Source organism: Carcharhinus amblyrhynchos, chromosome 28 (assembly GCF_965287045.1).
Source record: "Carcharhinus amblyrhynchos chromosome 28, sCarAmb.v2.hapA, whole genome shotgun sequence".
In the NCBI taxonomy this organism is placed as follows: Eukaryota; Metazoa; Chordata; class Chondrichthyes; order Carcharhiniformes; family Carcharhinidae; genus Carcharhinus; species Carcharhinus amblyrhynchos.
In genome coordinates, this window is record NC_137351.1 from 10,475,971 (window position 1) to 10,496,523 (window position 20,553).

Here is a 20,553-nt window from a genome sequence, read left to right on the forward strand (position 1 = left end):
TTGTCCAAAAGTATGTAGGTTAGATGGATTAGCCATGGGATTTGTATGGGGTTTCGGGGACAGGGTGGGGGAGAAGGCCTGGGAAAGTGGCTCTGTTAGAGAGTCAGTGTAGACTCAATGGGCTGAATGGCCTCTTCTCCACTGTCGGGATTCTATGAAGTCAGTGGGGAGTTTCTAGGCTCAATCCTGGGTTGAGTTGAGAAGTTGACATCTTGCCCAGCACAGCGGTAGCGCTGCTGTACTTTGCTTCAAAGCCTTTTCTTTAAGGATGGAGAAAATCCTCAGGATCCCTGCTCCTGTTTTGTTCTCTATTGCGGTGAGTTACATTTACATAGCGCCTTTATGTAGCAAAGTATTCTGAGATTCTCCATGGATATTATTGAAAAGTGCCCTACATGCAGCTTTCAGCTAAAGTTAAGATTGGGCTCTGCTATGATACTCCCCACAGTTGAATAGCAAGCTGGCACTTGCCACCAGGTCTCAGGGATGGGTGCCTGGGGGCAGGTTCCTCTGCACTTTGTGGCTTCAGAAGAGGAACAGAGGAGATTCTTTAACCACCATCCCATTTTGCAGGTGCTTGGGTATTACAACAGGAGAGGCATCAATCCCAGTGACTTCCTAAAGGAGATCAAATCAATCGCCAGCCACCCAGACGACAAGCATTTCTTCAATGTCTCTGATGAGTCAGCTCTGAAGGATATCGTGGACGCACTCGGAGCACGAATCTTCAGCTTGGAAGGTAAAGACTCTTTTCGTGGGTGATTTTGGTAAATTTTGAAAGAAAACAAATACTTGTTTTGAGCTTTCCAAAATCTCTGGACACATGTTTGGACTTTGGGTGCCCCGACACTATGCAGGCCACAGCGATTCAAGATGGCCATTCACTCCCAACTCATCAATGATGTGGCAATAAATTCACCCGCACAAGTGATGCCTGCATCCCGTGAAGAAACTTAAAAAAAACTCTAATCTCTTTACAGACAGTGAAGTTTCTCTGTACAGGGACAGGGCAGGGGGGACACCTAGGTGAGATTTTCTGTCAGAGAGTATCAGGCAGCACGGTGGCACAGTGGTTAGCATTGCTGCCTTAGAGCGCCTGGGACCCGGGTTCGATTCTGGCCTCAGGTCACTGCCTGTGTGGAGTTTGCACATTCTCCCTGTGTCTCCGTGGGTTTCCTCCGGGTGCTCTGGTTTCCTCCCATAGTCCAAAGATGTGCGGGTTATGTTGATTGGCCATGCTAAAATTGCAGCTTAGCGTCAGGGGCTCTAGGAGGGTAAGTATATGATGTTACGGGGATAGGAACTGGGTGGGATTGTTGCCAGTGCAGGCTCGATGGGCCAAATGGCCTCCTTCTGCACTGCAGATTCTATGATTTGATGGTGATTCTATGAGTTGGTGATGGGTCGAATGGCTTCTACTGCACTGCAGGGATTCTGTTCTATTCGCACGTGTAACGTAAGAAATTCAGCAGCTGATAGGGCATAGCAAGATCCCACAAACAGGTTAGGGACCAGATGTGTTCTTGGCAGATATCCATCAGTGATTCACCCTAGTGGCCATGTTTTTCAGCACTTAGATCTTCAGGACTCTCTTTGTTTCTCTTATATTGGCTCCAATCTGGATAATTTGCCTAATTACTGGCATTTCCCACTTGCTGCCAGGGATCCCATTGAGATCTTGGCATGAATGTCTAATGCAACAACATGCTGCGTCGAGCCAGCTAAGTTGGAGTCTTGGCAGCAGATAGAACTCTTTAATTACGGGCTGGGAAGATTCTGGCTCGCAATGTCACCCTGCTGCAGTGGAGAATGCACTCCTGAGGTGAAGGGTTATGATACGTTGTCAGGTCAGTGTAGAGGGAGCTTTACTCTGCATCTGATTCAGATTCCACGGGTTCTGGGAGTTTAAAAAATTATCTCTCTGTTGACATGATATGGGCATTGCTGATTCGGACATTATTCATTGCCCATCCCTCCCTGTCGATGAGCCATCTTCCTGTACAGCTGCTGTCCATTTTTGTAGGTACACCCGCAGTGCTGTTAGGGAGGGTGTTCCAGAGCAGTGACAGTGAAGGAATGGCTACATACTTCAGGATGGTGAGTATCTTGGAAGGGAACTTCCAGGTGGTGGTATTTCTCTGCCCTTGTCTTTCTAGGTTGTAGAGGTCACAGGTTTGGAAGGTGCCATTGAAGGGACCATGCTGAGTTGCTGTAGTGTGGTTTGTAGATGGCACACGCAGCCACCAGTGTGCATCTGTGCTTTTTGGACATTGTTGGGTACAAACGGAATAGCCCTCCATTTGCCACTTTGGCATTGCTCACCTTGGTTAACGCAAGAAAAGTAAAATGTGTTGAATCAGAAAAGTAGCTGGATTTGTTAACATTAATAAGCGGTTCACTCTGTTTTATTACTAGGGACCAATATTCAGAATGAAACATCGTTTCAATTGGAGATGTCACAAGCGGGATTCTCAACACATTTTGTGGAGGTAAGCAAGGGTCAACACATTTCATTTGTTAACCTTTTTAACCAGATCAGCTGCATCTTAGCCTGTCCTCGACATCCATCGGCCCCCTGTGACTTGAGAACAGTTGGAGACCAGAAGATCCTAGATTTGGATGAATTAGGCTGCATTTGGATGCTCCGGTTTCCTCTCTAAGTCTACAGGGTGGCACAGTGGGTAGCACTACTGCCTCACTTAGGACTTAGGTTCGATTCCCGGCTTGGGTCACTGTCTGTGTGGAGTTTGCACATTCTCCCTGTGACTGCACGGGTTTCCTCTGGGCGCTCCAGTTTCACCCCACATCCCAAAGATGTGCGGGTTACGTTGACTGGCCATGCGAAATTGACTCTAGTGTCAGGGGATTAGCTGGGGTTGTGGGACTAGGACCTGGATGGGTTTGTGGTCAAATGGCCTCCTTCTGCATTGTAGAGATTCTAAGATGATTCCAAGGCTGGTGGATCGGCCATGCTTGTCCCAAGACTGGAAAATCCCATCCAAGGCCAACGGACCTTTGTATGGTCCGCCATCCACCCCCTCCCACTACGATTCCCATGGTGGGCAGGATGGGAGAATTCTGTCCTTAAGTGTCCAAAGGTGTGTTAGGAGGATTAATGGGGTAAATGTATGGTGTTACGGGGATAGGGCCTGGGTAAGATGCTTTGTCAGGCAGACCCAATGGCCTCTTTCTGTACTGTACAGATTCTATGATTGGTGTTTAAAGAGGCCAGAGACCAACCTTGGAAAGAAAGACAAGAACTTGCATTTAGAAAGTAGTTTTCACGACCTCAGGATGTTCAAAAACACTTAACAGACAATGAAATGGTTTGGAAGTGTAGTTAATGCAAGAAAGTCGACAGCCAAAATGCAGACAGAAATCTCCCACGCACAGTAATAAGGAATAGCAACAATGAGATGCAAACAGCTGATTGCTATCCAACACTTCCTCATTGAAGTGTCCAAATGTGGAAAGACAAGTGAGTTGTGGGTAAAGCCTCTCCCCCATTCCATGGCCTAAAAATCCCTGACACTCACTATCTGGGATGAATGTTGGCCTAGTATCCCCTTCACTACGGATACCTGATACCTGCTCAGGGAACCATATCCTGCAAGAAAGAATTGCTTCAGCAGAGGAGGAGGGGGGCTGAAGTATAAAATCATGCAGTTCAGAAGAGGCCCTCCAGCCTATTGTGTCTGCACCGACATGTGAGAAACATCTGGACTCCCATCTAATCACATCTGCCAGCACTTGGCCCATTGCCCTGAATATTATGATGGGAACAAAGAAAACTACAGCACAGGAACAGGCCCTTCGGCCCTCCAAACCTGTACCGACCATGCTGCCCGATGAACTAAAACCCCGTACCCTTCCGGGGACCGTATCCCTCTATTCCCATCCTATTCATATATTTATCCAGACGCCCTTTAAAACTATCATATCTGCTTCCACTTCCACCCCCGGCAATGAGTTCCAGGCACCCACCACCCTCTGTATAAAAAAACTTGCCTTGTACATCTCCTTTAAACCTTGCCCCTCACACCTTAAACCTATGCCCCTTAGTAATTGACTCTTCCACCCTGGGAAAAAGCTTCTGACTATCCATTCTGTCCATGCCCCTCATAATCCTGGAGACTTCTATTGGTTGTCCCTCAACTTCCGTCATTCCAGTGAAAGCAAACCAAGTTTCTCATAGCTAATGCCCTCCATACCAGGCAACATCCTTGTAAATATTTTCTGTACCCTCCCCAAAGCCTCCACATCCTTCTGATAGTGTGGCGACCAGAACTGAACACTATATTCCAAGTGCAGCCTAACTAAGGTTCTATAAATCTTCAACATGACTTGCCAATTTTTAAACTCAACTTGCTTAAATTTCTTTCTACTTTCCTTGTATTCCAAACTTGCTTCGTGTGCTCCCAGCTTCCTAACTTTGACAAATGCCCCCTTTTTCTCTTTGACTAGGCTCACAATATCTCTCGTTATCCAAGGTTCCCAAAACTTGTCATACTTATCCTTCATCCTTACAGGAATGTGCTGGTCCTGAATCTCTACCAACTTACACTTGAAAGCCTCCCGTATGCCAGGTGTGCCAAATGCTCATCCAGGTACTTTCCAAAGGAGGTGAGGCAACCTGCCTCTACCACCCTCCCAGGCAGCGCATTCCAGACCCTCACCACCCTCTAGGTAAAGAGGTTTTTCTTCACATCCCCCCTAAATGCCCTGCCCCTCACCTTGAACCTATGTCCCCTCATGACTGACCCTTTAACTAAGGGGGAACAGCTGCTCCCTATCCACTCTGTCCATGTCCCTCATAATCTTGTACACCTCGATCAGGTCACGTCTCAGTCTTCTCTGCTCCAGAGAAAACAACCCAAGCCCATCCAACCTCTCTTCGTAACTTAAATGCTCCATCTCAAGCAACATCCTGGTGAATCTCCTCTACACGCCCCCCCTCCAGTACAATCACATTCTTCCTATAACGTGGCAACTAGAACTGCACACAGTACTCTAGCTGTTGCCTCACCAAAGTTCTATACGACTCCAACATGTCTTCCCTCTTTACTAATCTGTGCCTCAATTGATAAAGGCCCATCTGCCTTTTGCACCAGCCTGCTAACATGCTTTTGGTTTTCAGAGATCTGTTGGCAAACACGACAAGATCCCTTTGTTCCACAGAACTTCCTAGTGTCCTACCATCCACTGAGTACTTCCATGTCAAATTATTCCTTCCAAACTGTACCACCTCACGATTTTCAGCATTAAGTTCCATCTGCTACTTATCTGTCCATTTGACCATTCCATCTACATCTATATAAGGATTTCACAGTGGCACAGTGGTTCGCACTCTGCCTCACAGCACCAGGGACCAGGGTTCAATTCCAGCCTCGGGTCACATTCTCTGTGGAATTTGTACGTTCTCCCCGCATCTGCAAGGGTTTCCTCCGATTGCTCCGGTTTCCTTCCACTCCAAAGATGTGCAGGTTAGGTTAATTGGCTATGCTAAATTGACCGTAGTGTCGGGGATTCTCAGGATAAATATGTGGGGTTACAGCCTGGGGTGAGATTGTGGTCAGTGCAGACTCAATGGGCCAAATGGCCTCCTTCTGATTGTAGGGATTTAATGATCCTTGGAACCCATGATTAACTCACTCATTAGATCACAAGACCAACATATTCAATGATTCACACATTACTGTACATGTTCGTGGAACTCACTCTTTAGAATTTCTGTGATAAACTGAGAATTCAAACTTTTGATTTATTTTTGGATTTTAATGATTCCAGCACATTTTTGACTTGTAGCAAAAGTATTAAACCCATGACATACAACCTTACCTATCCTTCAAATTGTCTTTTAAAAATAACTGCACTATTGTGCTCAAAGCAGAAAATAATTTCCATTAACTGCTGTAAATCAGCCAAAAAATATGATTTTTCTCCAAATCTTAAAGGGACAGATGGTGACCATTGATGAAAGTTCATTTTCTTGGATACATGTCAAGCCACGTTGGATCTTGTGATGTCTATTTTCATTGGAGTATGCAGCACTTCACAATGTAATTTCTAGCCTCGCTGAAAAAGAAATGTCAAAGTTTTTCTTCTTGTACTCATCAGGATACTTGACACAGGAAAGCAACAATTTGTACTATATGAGAATCCCGACTGTGCTAAGATTTACACTGGTAGCCAATTTAAGATTATCAGTCGAGCTCACAGTGTAGCTCACTTACGTGTGCTAGAAGCCAAGTATATTCACACACAGATTCAGATGAACACCTGAAATTCCATAGCATGCAAAATTATGGACCAAGTGCAGGAAAATGGGGTTATAATAGATGAGTGTTTGATGGCTGACACAGACATAATAGGCCGAAGGGCCTCATCTGTCCTCTACAACGGAGAAAACATGTCCATGCATTGCACCTTACTTAACCATGCAAAGCTTTGGGTTAGCCATTCCCTGGTTCATTTCCCTTGACCAGTGCCTTGACCAAGTGACCATGCCTGGTTTGAATATAAATAAATGTTTGGCAGTTAACTGTTCCCTGATGCATTCCCTATACTAATGCCTCTACCAATCAAAGTCTACTTGCTAACTAATCAGCACTCTCTTCTCATGCAGTACAATTTGGTGTTCCTTTGGAGATTCAATATTCTTGCGATTCTGTCCTGATGAATGCAAGGCAAAAATCTTCGACAGCATGTCTATTTTTTCTGAGATAAAGAACTTTAATTTCAGTACTTCCCAGCTAATATGTATTTAGGATTTGGAATGCACTGTCTGTGGAAACAAATTCAATAGTCACCTCTGAAAGGTAACTGGGTAAATACTTTGGCCTGGATTTGGAGAATGAGAGAGCACATTCCTGTCGACTCTGACAGGCCACAGCCACTTTACATCCTTGGACAGAAGTCCCACCTTGGTGAGCTCTCAGCCAATCTGATTGGCCACAGATCTCCAGCCCCTCCAGACACAGCGCTGCAATGGCCGGAAGAGTTATTGCAGCACCAAGCCTGAGTCTAAGTCCCAGGGCCCCACTAAGTTCCAGGGGTCCTGGGGTAAGAAAGGAGAAGATTTTGGTGTCTATTACTTTATTAGTTATTAGTTTATTAGGTATTAGTTGGGGGGGGGGGAAGTGGTGAAGGCCAGAAAGGGAGGGAGAGCCAAATCTACCAGATCCCTGAGGGGAGAGCGTCCCAAATCCGAAGGGGCCACTCAAGGGCCTTAATAGGGGAAAGGACTGTCTGAGGCTCTGCCCGTCCCACCTTGAAGTTGTTTTTGGGTTGGGGCAGGCAGGATCCTGTAAGGAGTCCCGTCCATGCAATGGTGTGTTTCCCCGCTCGTCTGAACTCTCTGGGGAAGCATGAAATTCTGGCCTGGGAGGAGAAACGATCAGAGGAATATGGGGGAAGGGGTACAGGCTGTTTGAATTAGAGTTTTATAGCACATAAAGAGGCCCTTGGGCCTATCTATCCTGTCTGTGCCAGACATCAAATACCTATCTATTCTAATCACGTTTTGCTGCACTAGTAGCTTGTATGGTTTGGCATTTCAAGTGCTGTCTGAATGATCCTTAAATATTGTGAAGGTTCCCTCCTTTACCACCCTTTCAGGCAGCGAGTTCCAGATTCCTACCACCCTCTGGGTGAAAAAGCTTTTCCTCAAATCTCCTCAAAATCTCCTGCTCCTACCTTATAATCTGTGACCCCTTGACTGTTGACTTCTTTATTAATGGGAAATATTTCTTCCTATCTACCCTGTCCATGTCCCTCATCATTTTGTACACCTCAGGCAGACCACCCCTCCCCTCCCACCCACTCCCCACTCTCAGGCAGGCCACTCACCCCCCACCCACTCACCCCACACCCCCCATCCTCAGGCAAGCCACTCCCCCCCAGCCCCCAGACCTTCTCTGTTCTAAGGAAAACAACCCCAGCTTAACCAACTTCTGTTCATTGTTGAAACTCTCCAGCCCAGACAACATCCTGGTGAATCTCCTCTGCACCCTCTCTGGTGCAATCACATCTTTCCTACAGTGTGGCAACCAGAACTGTACATAGTGCTCTATACTCTAGCTGTGACCTAACGAGCGTTTTATACAGTTCCCTGCTCTTATATCCTATGCTTGGGCTAATAAAGATATCCCATATACATCCTTAGCCACTTCATCTACCTGTCCTGCTGCCTTCAGGGATCTTTGGGCATGCACTCTAAGGTCCCTCTGGCCCTCTGTACTATCTAAGTGTCCTACCGTTCATTGTGTATTCCCTTGCCTTGTTAGCCTTCCCAAAATTTTCAGGGTCCCCTCACACTTTTCCGGGTTAAATTCCATTTGCCACTGTTCTGTCCATCTGATATCATCCTGTAATCTAAGGCTTTCCTCCTTGTTAGTTGCCACACCACCAATTTGTGTGTCATCTGTAAACTTACTGACCATACCCCCAACATTCGCATCTAGATCATTAACGTACATTACAAAAAGCAAGGGATCCAGCACTGATTCCTGTGGTACACCACTGGACGTAAACTTCAGACTGAAAGACATGCTGGTTAGATGCATAAATTCTCCCTCAGTGTATCCAAACAGGCGCCAGAGTGTGATGCCTAGGGGGTTTTTGCAGTAACTTCATTGTGGTGTTAATGTAAGCCTACTTGTGATATTAATAAATAAACTTTCAATTTTAAACAAAGGGTTACAGGGATAGGGCCTGGGTGGGGTTATTGTTGATGCAGACTCGATGGGCCAAATGGCCTCCTTCTGCACTGTAGGATTCTATGATTCTAACGTTTGGCCACTACCCTCCACCTTCTGCCACTAAGTCAATTTTGGGTCCAATTTTCCAAATTGCCCTGGATTTTATGAACTCTTCATTACCAAAAACCTTACTGAAATCCATGTGAACTGCACGAACTGCACTGCCCTCATCCACACAGCTAGCCACCTCCTCGAAAAATTCAACCAAATTTGTTAGATGTGATCTCCCCCCGACAAAGCCATGCTGGTTGTTCTAAGGAAGAGTTGAACCAAGTGCTGACTTTCCTACTCCAATATCCCACAAGGTAATTTAAAAGACCATTGACGTTTCTGCCTGACTCACAGGTAGAAAGGCCACAGCTTATTTGATCCATTTTCAAAGAGAATTTAAAAATCACATTTCTTTTTTTCCGGTTCTCAAGGCAAGATGCAAATTTGTGGCTGAGTAGAGCTGTTTGGATTATGTCTTCAGCCCGAGACTTGGAGCCAAGTGCAGCTGGAGTCCCCTGACTGAAGGGTCCAACTCCAACCCAGTGCTTCACTCCAGCGTTGGCTTCCTGGAGATATTTTCCGGCTCTCAATTCCTCATCCAAGATATGCAGCTGGTCTCTGCCTTCTTGCTCGCTTATCTGGAGACCATTTAATACTCTTACCGTGAAGGAAACAATGAGGCACTCTGCCTTAAACTGCACTTTCCAAAATTCCAGTGGATAGTCATTGGAAACATAGATAGGTAAAACTGCTGAAATACAAACAGAAAATACTCAAAAGACGGGTCAGTTCATTCATCATTCAGGGAATTCAGAGAGCAGTCAGATTAAAAAGGAGAACCTTTAATGATCTCAGGCAGTGAAGTGCTTCTGAACCGATATCACTGTTGCGATGTTGGAAATGTGACTAACTTACGCATAGAAAGCTCCCACAAACAAGAATGTCATCATCAGGAGATAGGTGGTGTTTTTGTTATGGGAAATGTACCAGCCAGGACACTAATAAAGAACTCTTCAAATATTGTATGAAAGCAAATTACTGCGGATGCTGGAATCAGAAACCAAAAGAGAAGATACTGAAAAATCTCAACAGGTCTGACAACATCCATAAGAAGAGGAAAGAGCTGGTCATCTCGACTTGAAACATCAGCTCTTTTCTCTGCTCACAGATGCTGCCAGATCTGCTGAGATTTTCCAACATTTTCTCTTTTGGTTTGTTTTCAAGTATTGCTGTGGGACCCATAGCAACACCCACCTTAGAGGGTTCCACTGAAAGGCAGCCATGTCTAACAATGTTGTTCTCCTTCAGTACTGCACTGGGGCGACTGCCCAGATTTTGTGCTGGAGCCTCTGAAACAGAATTCAGACTCCGAGCCTTACAACCCAGGGGCAGGAGTTTCCACTGAGCCATGGCTGACACTCCGAGTCTATCCTTTCGATCAGAATCCTGCCTGTTCTGGGTCGATTATTTTTTCTCTTCTTCAAATTGTTTCATTTACTCTACTTTTTATTTTATATGTGCTGCCTTTAACACAAGAGGCTCCCAAATGTCTGATGAGCTGCCCCGGTGGGGGGGTATGCATGGTGCCAGTCTCAGTGAGGAAGACCGGAGAGCTAATATTGAGTGTGACTCAGGTTGGTGCAGGCTGCCACAACGTCTCGTTCCATTTCAAGCGAGTTCCCTTCATCCAAAAACCTGGCAAAGGATTTGGCGTCAAGAGTTTGAGGTCCTGGCTTGACCTGCTGTGTGTTCCCTACTCTTAAATCAGTCATTGCTGGAGTTAACTTGGGGGGTCGGGGAGCATTGAATCACATTCTAGCCCTTGATTCAATCAGTGTTGGTGAAGATTGGCCACCATGGTGTTGATGGCGGTGTAGGCTTAATGGGTCATGTGGTCTACTCTTGATCCCATTCCTTATATTCTTATGCATGGTGCCCAACTCATCATGACCTCATCAAACAAGACAGAACTTGGAAAGCAAACCTCTCCGACAGTTACGATTTTTATAACATTTTACTGCGCTGCCACATATTTTTTCATAGATTCAAAGAATCCTACAGTGCAGACGGAGGCCATTTGACCCATCGAGTCTGCACTGACCACAATCCCATCCAGGTCCTATCCCCATAACCCCATGCGTTTACCCCAGTTAGTTCCCCTGACACTAAGGGGCAACTTAGCATGGCCAATCCATCTAACCTGCACATCTTTGGACTGTGGGAGGAAACTGGAGCAACCGGAGGAAATTCACACAGACACAGGGAGAATGTGCAAACTCCACATTGGCAGTGACCCAGGTTGGGAATCGAACCCAGACCCCTGGAGCTTTGAGACAACAGTGCTAACCACCGTGCCACCCTAATGTTGTTGTTGAATGTGCGATGCCAGGATTCTAACAAGGAAGAGCTATAGGCATATCAGGATATTTTGATTTTTGATTTGATTTGATTTATTATTGTCACATGTATTAACATGCAGTGAAAAATATTGTTTCTTATGCGCTATATTGACAAAGCATACCATTCATAGAGAAGGAAACGAGAGAGTGCAGACTTAAAAGCTAGTTTATTTGCATTATTTACACTATGTATATGGTGGGGGCTGGGGAGGGGGGAGTTACAGAGGAAGCACATCTCTCCTCAGGACTATCTATCTGCTGCCTACAGTAGCTGGTACACGGCTGTCTGATGTCATTGCTACATTATCAAGTGCCTCATTGATTAGCATACCTAATCTGTTAACCCTTTATACTCCACTCATGAGATATGGCTTTGAATACAAGACGAACCCTCCATTCTTTGCCAGGTTTTGCAGCCTCCAGTCTATTCTTGCCATTTACTGGCTCCAAGCTTTGTTTGTCCACCTGTCTCATTATCACCTCCCTTTGCCTTGGCTCACAATCCCTGTCCTTACTGAGCCATCCCTGCCCTCCACAGACTGAACTCTTTTCCCAGGCTCCATACTATCTTAAAAACCCTCATCACTAACATCTCCCGTCTTGTTCTGAAGAAAGGCCACTGAACTCGGGCGTTAAAAGTTTTTAAAGTTAAAGTTTATCTATTTATGTTACATGTAGGCTTAAATTAACACTGCAGTGAAGTTACTGTGAAAATCCCTGAATTGCCACACTCTAGCACCTGTTCAGGTACACTGAGGGAGAATTCAGCACAGCCAATGCGCCCAACCGGCACTGCTTTCACACTGTGGGAGGAAACTGGAACACCCAGTGGAAACCCATGCTGACACAGGGAGAATGTGCAAACTCAGCACAGACAGTCACCCAAGCCGGGAATCGAAAGCAGATCCAAAGACATTTCATAGGATCCCTATAATGCAGAAGGAGGCCATTCAGCCCATCGAGTCTGCACCGACCACAATCCCACCCAGGCCCATGCATTTACCCTAGCTAGTCCCCCTAATTGTGAGAAGAAACTGGAACACCTGGAGGAAACCCACGCAGACATGGGGAGAATGTGCAAACTCCACGCAGACAGTATCCAAGCCAGGAATCGAACCTGGGTCCTGGGTGCTGTGAGGCAGCAGTACTAATCTCTGTGCCAACGTGTCATCCATGTTACCTGACCTGCTGAGCGTTTACCATTTTCATCTTTTAATTCCTCTACTTTATTTTTAAACTCTGTTTTGCCCAGTTGTCGATGTTCTCTCCTGGACAAGACAGCAGCAGATTAACACGTAGTGCGACCTGAATGGATCAGGAAGATCCCATCGCCCTACTCCTGGAGTTACCACTTCTACTATTTCAGCCTTGCTGTTATCCAACAGCCTCGGTTCTTCATTTAACTTTCTCAATTTTTACGCAGACCACTGCAGCCAACAGAAACAAAATCCGTTGTTGGCCAAATCACAGCGACACTGCTGTCCCAACCTCCTATTTGAAAGAAAGAGAACGCTGGCAAGAGGCCAACACACAGAGAAAATAGACATTTATTTAAAGGGAGGTTGTGGGCATTCATTCTCCTTCTGCTAATTTTAGCAAGAAGGAAATTAGGGGCCCAGTTTTAAACGAGGCTGGATTATGTTAGTGAGGAAGTAGTGGAAAACCGCACGAGCAGGAGATTCACCCTGGTTACGTGGATCAGGTTTGACTTCCTGAGCCACTTCGACTGTGGACAGAGGGGCCTAAGCTTCCCTGGTGGGGAAGGATATATATTGTGCCTTGGCATCCAAGCTCAGTCTCTCTCTTTCGGATACTAACTGACCAGCTGTGCATTTGCACCAGTTTCTTGTGTGGCCAAAAACTCTGTAGCACCATCCTCTTCCTCCCCTAACCCGGGGCAAAGTGTGGGTCAGAATGAAGGTACCCTGTCAAACCTTAGGGCTGGTCCTTCCGGATTCTGGGCCAGACACTTCAGAATCTACATGGTTCAGGTCAGGTGTTGCCCGGGGTCGTTTGGAGTGCGGGCATAGACTGGCACATGGGCAGCGAAGGGGAAAGTTAGTCAGGTGCAGCATCACACCAATGTAGCCCCTAGCTAATTATTCACTAAGTTTTACTAAATCAAAATTCATGCACGGTGCGTACACGGGGAGGCAGTGGTGTAGTGATATTATTGCTGAACTAGTAATCCAGTGACCCAGGTTTGGGGACCCGGGCTCAAATCCCACCACGGCAGATGGTGAAATGTGGATTCAATAAAAATCTGGAATTAGAAGTTTAAAGATGACTATGAAACCATTGTTGTAAAAACACATCTGGTTCGTGAGTGTTCTTTAGGGAAGGAGGTCAGTCGTCCTGGGGCATAGATGTGCAGGTTAGGAAGATTAGCTGTGCTAAATTGTCCCTTTGTGTCCAAAGATGTATGAATTAGGTGAATTGGCCATGGTAAATGCGTGAGGTTAGGGGATAGGGCAGAGGATGGGGAGATCTGGATTAGATGCTTTTAGAATCATTACAGTGCAGAAGGAGGCCATTTGGCCCATCATGTCTGTACCAACCACAATCGAATCCAGGCCCTCTTCCTGTAACCCCACGCACTTACCCTGCTAACCCCCCTAATACTTGGGTCAATTTAGCCATTGCCAATTGACCTAACCAGCACATCTTTGGACTGTGGGGAGGAAACTGGAGCACCTGGAGGAAACCCATGTAGACATGGGGAGAATGCCACACAAACTCCATACAGACAGTGACCCAATGCTGGAATTGAACCCAGGTCACCGGCACTGTGAGGCATCAATACTAACCAGTGTATTATCATGCCGCCATGGATGTTGGTGCAGACTCGATGGGCCAAATGGCCTCCTTCTGAACTGTCAGGATTCTATGATTCTGTGATCCTTACCTTGCCTGACCTACATGTGACTCCAGATTCCCGACAATGTGCTTCACTCTTAATTGTCCTCAGAGATGGGCAATAAATGCTGGCCCAGTTAGCAACAACCACATCCAATGAACAATTTTAAAAAATATAATGTTTTTGAACAGATCCAATTTTTGGACAATCAGAATTCAGACACAGTTTACAAACATATATTCTGTAAATATATTTTTCGCCCCTCCTCAATACTTCCTTACAGCCTCTTGAGCAGAACGGTGGCACAGTGGTTAGCACTGCTCCCTCACAGCGCCAGGGACCAGGATTTGATTCTCAGCTTGGGTCACTGTCTGTGCGGAATCTGTACGTTCTTGCTGGATCTGCATGGGTTTCCTCCTGGGTGCTCCAATTTCCTCCCACAGTCCGAAAGACGCACTGGTTAGGTGCATTGGCTATGCTAATTTCAGTGTACCCGAACAGGCATCAGAGTGTGGCGACTGGGGGATTTTCACACTAACTTCATTGCACTGTTAATGCAAGCCTAATTGTCACACTAATAAATTAAACTAAAAATCTGTTCCAAGTTCGAGGTGACTTCTTGTTCCTTGTGTCGCCCCGCAAACAATTTGAAATAAATAAATAAGCTGTGGGTTTATCCCAGGTTCCTTAAAGCACTCGAGCAGGATCCTAAATCTTGTTTCTGTTTGTCCCAGTCAAGTTCACACTCATTATGTTCTGCTTTATTCAATCATAAATATTTTGCTAAAATGTTTGCCATATTTATTGAAGACTCGTGGCAACTTGGCTATGCTTTTTGGCCCCTTCTCTGAGTTCAAACGCCAGGACAGTGAGACCCTGTTGGGGAGGTCAACTTACTTATTCTAGGGAAACAAGCATCTTTATAATCAGGCCACTACATCAGAAGTTCTTTTCTTAGAAATTCAGATTGCGGAGAAAGAAATGTCACTTTGGCACATCTCTCACGCGTGCAAATCATCCTTTTCATTCAAGCAAGATTCTTCTAACTTTTAATATAAGCATTGCTACTTTTAAAAGTGTATATATGTAGCTCTCTGTGGAATGGATCCCCAGAACTGAAATAAAGTACACAGAATAAAAGATATATTGAATTAATAGCATTCTTGGCACAAATTCAGCAAAGTCAAGTAATTCTTCCTGATTTTGCAACTGTAGCTTTTGAAAGGGAAATTGAATTTTATTTCTTCGGGGAGTTGCATTGCAGCATTTTGACTTTGAAAGGACGTGATTCCTTTGGTCAGTTTCTTGGTGTTGTGAAGGCCAATCACTCAGACGTTCCTGGGTGGTTTGCCATTCTGTTGCAGTCGGGGGAGGCGATGGTCTAGTGGTTTTTTCACTAGACTATTAATCCAGAAACTCAGCTAATGTTCCAGGGGCCTGGGTTCGAATCCTCCCATGATAGATGGTGGACTTTGAATTCAATAAAAAGTATCTGGAATTAAGAATCTATTGATGATCATGAAACCATTGTCAACCAAAAGAGAAAACGCTGGAAAATCTCAACCAGTCTGGCATGATCTCTAAGGAGAGAAAAGAGCTGATGTTTCGAGTCCAGATGACAGTTTTGACAAAGGGTCATCTGGGCTCGAAACGTCACCTCTTTTCTCTCCTTACAGGTGCTGCCAGACTGGCTGAGATCTTCCAGCATTTTCTCCTTTGGTTTCGGATTCCAGCATCCGCAATATTTTGCTTTATCCATTATTTTATGAAACCATTGTCGATTGTTGGAAAAACCCATCCGGTTCACTAATGTCCTCTAAGGAAGGAAATCTGCCGTCCCTACCTGGTCTGGCCTACATGTGACTCCAGAGCCACAGAAATGTGGTTGACTCTCAGTTACCCCCAGGCAACTAGGGATGGGCAATAAATGCTGGCCAGCCCAGTGACAGTCCTTCGAATAAATAAAAAAGAAGTTGGTTCCTATCCACTGGTAGAAAGTGAAATGATTTGGCTTTTCCAATATTTTCAACCATGCTTGCACATCTCCATGGACAATGCTTCCATTTTTGTTGTTGAATCCCTCCGTGGTCCCCATCCTCCCAGTCCCTGTGATCTTCTCCGAGGTCACCATTCCCCTCCCATTCTGGGTTCTTATAATTGCCTGATTTTAATCACTCCTCCATTAGTGATGATGTCTTCAGAGACCTCTGCTCTTCCTATCCCTCTCTGCCAATCTCACTTCCTTCAGAATGGTCCTTAAAACCTCAATTATCGACCAATCTGTCCAAGTATCTGCTCATGAGGTTTAATCATTGAATCCTACAGTGCAGAAGGAGGCCATTCAGCTCATCAAGTCTGCACTGACCACAATCCTATCCAGGCCCTATCCCCATGCACTTAGAACAAGAACAAAGAAAATTACAGCATAGGAACAGGCCCTTCAGCCCTCAAAGCCTGCACCGACCATGCTGCCCAACTGAACTAAAACACTTATCCTTCTGGGGACCATATCCCTCTATTCCCATCTGATTCGTGTATTTGTCAAGCCAACCCTTAAAAGTCACTACCATATCTGCTTCCACTACCTCCCACAGCAACGAGTTCCAGGCACTCATCACCCTCTGTGTAAAAAAATCTGCCTCGTACATCTCCTTTAAACCTTGCTCCTCACACCTTAAACCTATGCCACCCAGTGACTGACTCTTCCATCCTGGAAAAAAGCTTCTGATTATCCACTCTGTCCATGCCTCTCATAATCTTGTAGACTTCTATCAGGTCAACCCCCAACCTCCGTCGTTCTAGTGAGAACAAATAAAGTTTCTCCAACCTCTCCTCATAGCTAATGCCCTCCAGACCAGGCAACATCCTGGTAATTCTTTTCTGTACCCTCTCTAAAGCCTCCACATCCTTCTGGTAGTGTGGCGACCAGAATTGAACTCTATATTCCAACTGCGGCCTAACTAAGGTTCTATAAAGCTGCAATATGATTTGCCAATTTTTAAACTCAATGCCCCAACTGAAGAAGGCAAGCATGCCATATGCCTTCTTGATTACCTTCTCCACCTGCATTGACACTTTCAGTGACTAGTGTACCTGTACATCCAGATGTCTTTGCCTATCAATACTCTTAAGGGTTCTGCCATTTACTGTATATTTCCTATTTGTATTAGACCTTCCAAAATGCATTACCTCACATTTGTCTGGATTAATCTCCATCTGCCATCTCTCCACCCAAGTCTCCAACCGATCTATATCCTGTTGTATCCTCTGATGGTCCTTATTGCCATCCGCAAATCTTTGTGTTGTCCGCAAACTTACTAATCAATCCAGTTACATTTTTCTCCAAATCATTTATACATATTACAAACAGCAAAGGTCCCAGCATCGATCCCTGAGGAACGTCATTTGTCACAGCCCTCCATTCAGAAATGCACCCTTCCATTGCTACCCTCTGTCTTCTTTGACTGAGCCAGTTTTGTATCTACCTTGCTAGCTCACCTCTGATCCCATGCAACTTCACTTTCTGCACCAGTCTGCCATGAGGGACCTTATCAAAGCCCTTACTGAAGTCCACGTAGACAACATCCACTGCCCAACCTCATCAATAATCTTCCTCACTTCTTTAAAAAACTCGGTCAAGTTTGTGATTTAACCTAGCTAGTCACCCTGGCACTGAGGAGCAATGTAGCAAGGCCAATCTACCTAACCTGCATATCTTTGGACTGTGGGAGGAAACTGGAGCACCAGGAGGAAACCCACTCAGACACAGGGAGAATGTACAAACTCCACACAGGCAGTGACCCCAGCAGGAATCAAACCTGGGTCCCTGGCACTGTGAGGCAGCAGTGCTAACCACTGTGCCACCCCCTTGATGTCAAATTGTGTTTAGTAACGGCCCTGTCAAGTACTTCTGGAGGTTTTGTAAGGGGCTACATAAATGCAAGTTGTTGCTGTGTTATGATCTGTTATTTCCACCTTCCATGTGCAGGATGGGATACTACTTGGCGCTGTGGGAGCCTATGATTGGACAGGTGCCGTCTTAAAACAAACCAGTCACGGCCGGGTGATCCCTCCCAAGGATGCCTACAGGAAGGAATTCCCAGAGGAACTGAAGAATCATGGAGCCTACCTTGGTAAGTGCAGCCATTGGCTGTACAATTGTCACTAATTTGCAAGATGTAACTGATGCTGTGAAGCTCATTATGACTTTCTGATGTATTGTGTGCAAAATAACCATAATTAGTGTTGCAAAAATACTGCTATTGGAGCAGCGTATGTCACTAATCATCTCTGTCACTGCCTGTGGAGGAATTCTCGTATAAAGGGGCAACATCACCCTTGTAAAGTTAGGGGTCAGAGAAGTCTCTGCATCTTGTAATCAGGTCATGCAATAGTGCCATTTAAACTGCAGAGTCACGGGGAGTGGGTGGGGGGGGATTTTCTGTTCCATTTCCAGCGGGCAAGCAAAGCATGGAGGTGGGAACCCCAAAACTGCTTTCAAGCCAGTGGGGTTTCCCTGCCCAATTGCCCCCAGTGATATAACAGAGTTTCCGCTATGAAAGGCTGCGTACTCCATTAGCGTCCATTAAGAGGCACGTAGCCGGCCTCCCTGCTACGACCCATCCGTGTAGATGCTCCACTCTCTGCCGGTGTAGTGTCACATCAGCGAGGTACACAACAGTTCTTGACAAATGGGCACTTGTTGAACGGAACCAGCCAGGGAGCCAGCACGTAAGCACAGCCTCCAGGGGGAGAGGTTCATAACCAGGCAGCACCCCAGCAACACCCCCGTAATAACATTGTGGGACCTGCCCCCTTTAGTTCGTTTGACTAAGTGTCAAAAAAATGGCAGGAATAGTTGCTAGTGGAGCCAGTGGGCTACACTTCTCTTTTCCCGTTTGAGTTGACACTTAATCAAAAGGTAAGTAAGTTCTGTCCACAATCCTGCTTTGGTGTCATATTGGTGAACTGTGTAACAATGAAGATTAACTTGGATCTTTCTCTCATGAAGACAGAAAAACTTGCATTTATATAGTGCCGTTCACAACCTCAGGACATTCCATAGCATTTCACAGTGGCAATTTAATATGATCAATCAACCTGATCCACACAGCTTTGGATGTGGGAGGAAACTGGAGCACCCGGAGGAAACTCACACAGACATGGGGAGAACATGCAGACTCCACACAGACAGGGACCCAAACTGGGAATCGAACCCGGGTCTTTGGTGCAGGTTAAGCAGTATTGCTCACTTTCAGGTCTGCGACATGCATAAAGAATGGAACGTGGGTTGGAATTCTCTAGCTCCCGTCAGTGGGCTTGTCAGCAGTGAGAGGCAGCGCGCCGTTCATTAGCAGCGGGATCTTCTGGTCCTGCTGATGTCAGTGGGATTTTCCACTGAAGCCACAAAAGCCGCTGGGAAATGAACAGTGGGGGGTACACTGCCGGCAAGACCAAGAATCTGCCAGCAACGAACAGCTGGAGAACACCAGCCATGTTCATTGTTCCAGCATCAGAAAACGTACTGGGAGGGAATGAGAAACTGCCTAATCCATTATAATTCCATACGGGGGAATGTAGGGATATGGATTTGATTGATTTCCTTACCTTGGTAGAAGGAATGGAAAGTGATAGTGAAAAAGTTTATCCATTAGAATTGTCTGCTACGCGAATGGGAAAGGTCCAAATCCGCTTCTCTGACCACCCTGCCATTGGTGGAATCAAAAACCAAAATAATCATTGTGCCATTTGAGGTAAGGGGTGCGGAGAGACAGCACAGACACAATGGGCGGGATTTTACTCATTCCAAAACTGTAAAAACCTGCCCGAGGTCAACCGATCTTCCCACGCTGCACCCCCTCACCCGCTCCGATTCCCGTGGACGGTAAAATTCCGACCAATGAGTCAAATGGCCTCATTCTGCAATGTAGCCAGTCCATGATTGGGAATGCATCCGTTGAGAGAGCACAAGTTAATATTGCACAGACACAATCTAGCTTTTTCTTGTCCTTATCTGGACTTTGTTGCTGGGTGCGATCTTCAACCGCCCACCCCACCCCCCGGCCCCCCAACGCCCCCTCCACACGCTGCAGTGTGATTTGTAGCAACAGAGGCGTCCAGCCATTGGCCAGGAATGGCATCTTCCAGTCCCGCCGACGTCAATGGCCTTTTCCACTGCTCTCACCCTCTCTGCCACTCGGGAACCCGGCGTGGGAGCTGGCACAGGGATGTAGGGAGGATGGGACATCATTGGCTGAACCGGAACATCCCACCGGCAGGAAGAATGCATTGTCTTTTATCCTCCTGTCTTCCACTGTTGCATCTCATTTGTTGTCTGAAGATCAGTTTCATTGCTGTAATCTCCATTCTTTACGGATGTCGCAGACCTGAAAGTGAGTAACACTGCTTAACCAGCACCGAGGACCTGGGTTCGATTCCCGGTTTGGATCACTGTCTGTTGGAGTCTGCACATTCTTCCCGTGTCTGCGTGGGTTTCCTCCGGGTGCTCTGGTTTCCTCCCACACTCCAAAGCTGTGTGGATTAGGTT

General features: G+C 46.0%; 1 protein-coding gene across 1 annotated transcript in view; it reads left to right on the forward strand.

Annotated features, from left to right (window-relative positions):
- The window catches only part of itga11a (integrin, alpha 11a), a 104,178-nt gene that overhangs the window by 17,406 nt on the left and 66,219 nt on the right, over window positions 1-20,553 (forward strand). Inside the window, exons 7-9 of the mRNA XM_080214474.1 lie at window positions 574-739; window positions 2,416-2,489; window positions 17,995-18,139. Of these exons, the coding sequence (XP_080070600.1) occupies window positions 574-739; window positions 2,416-2,489; window positions 17,995-18,139 (385 nt within the window). The remainder of the gene's footprint in view (window positions 1-573; window positions 740-2,415; window positions 2,490-17,994; window positions 18,140-20,553) is intronic.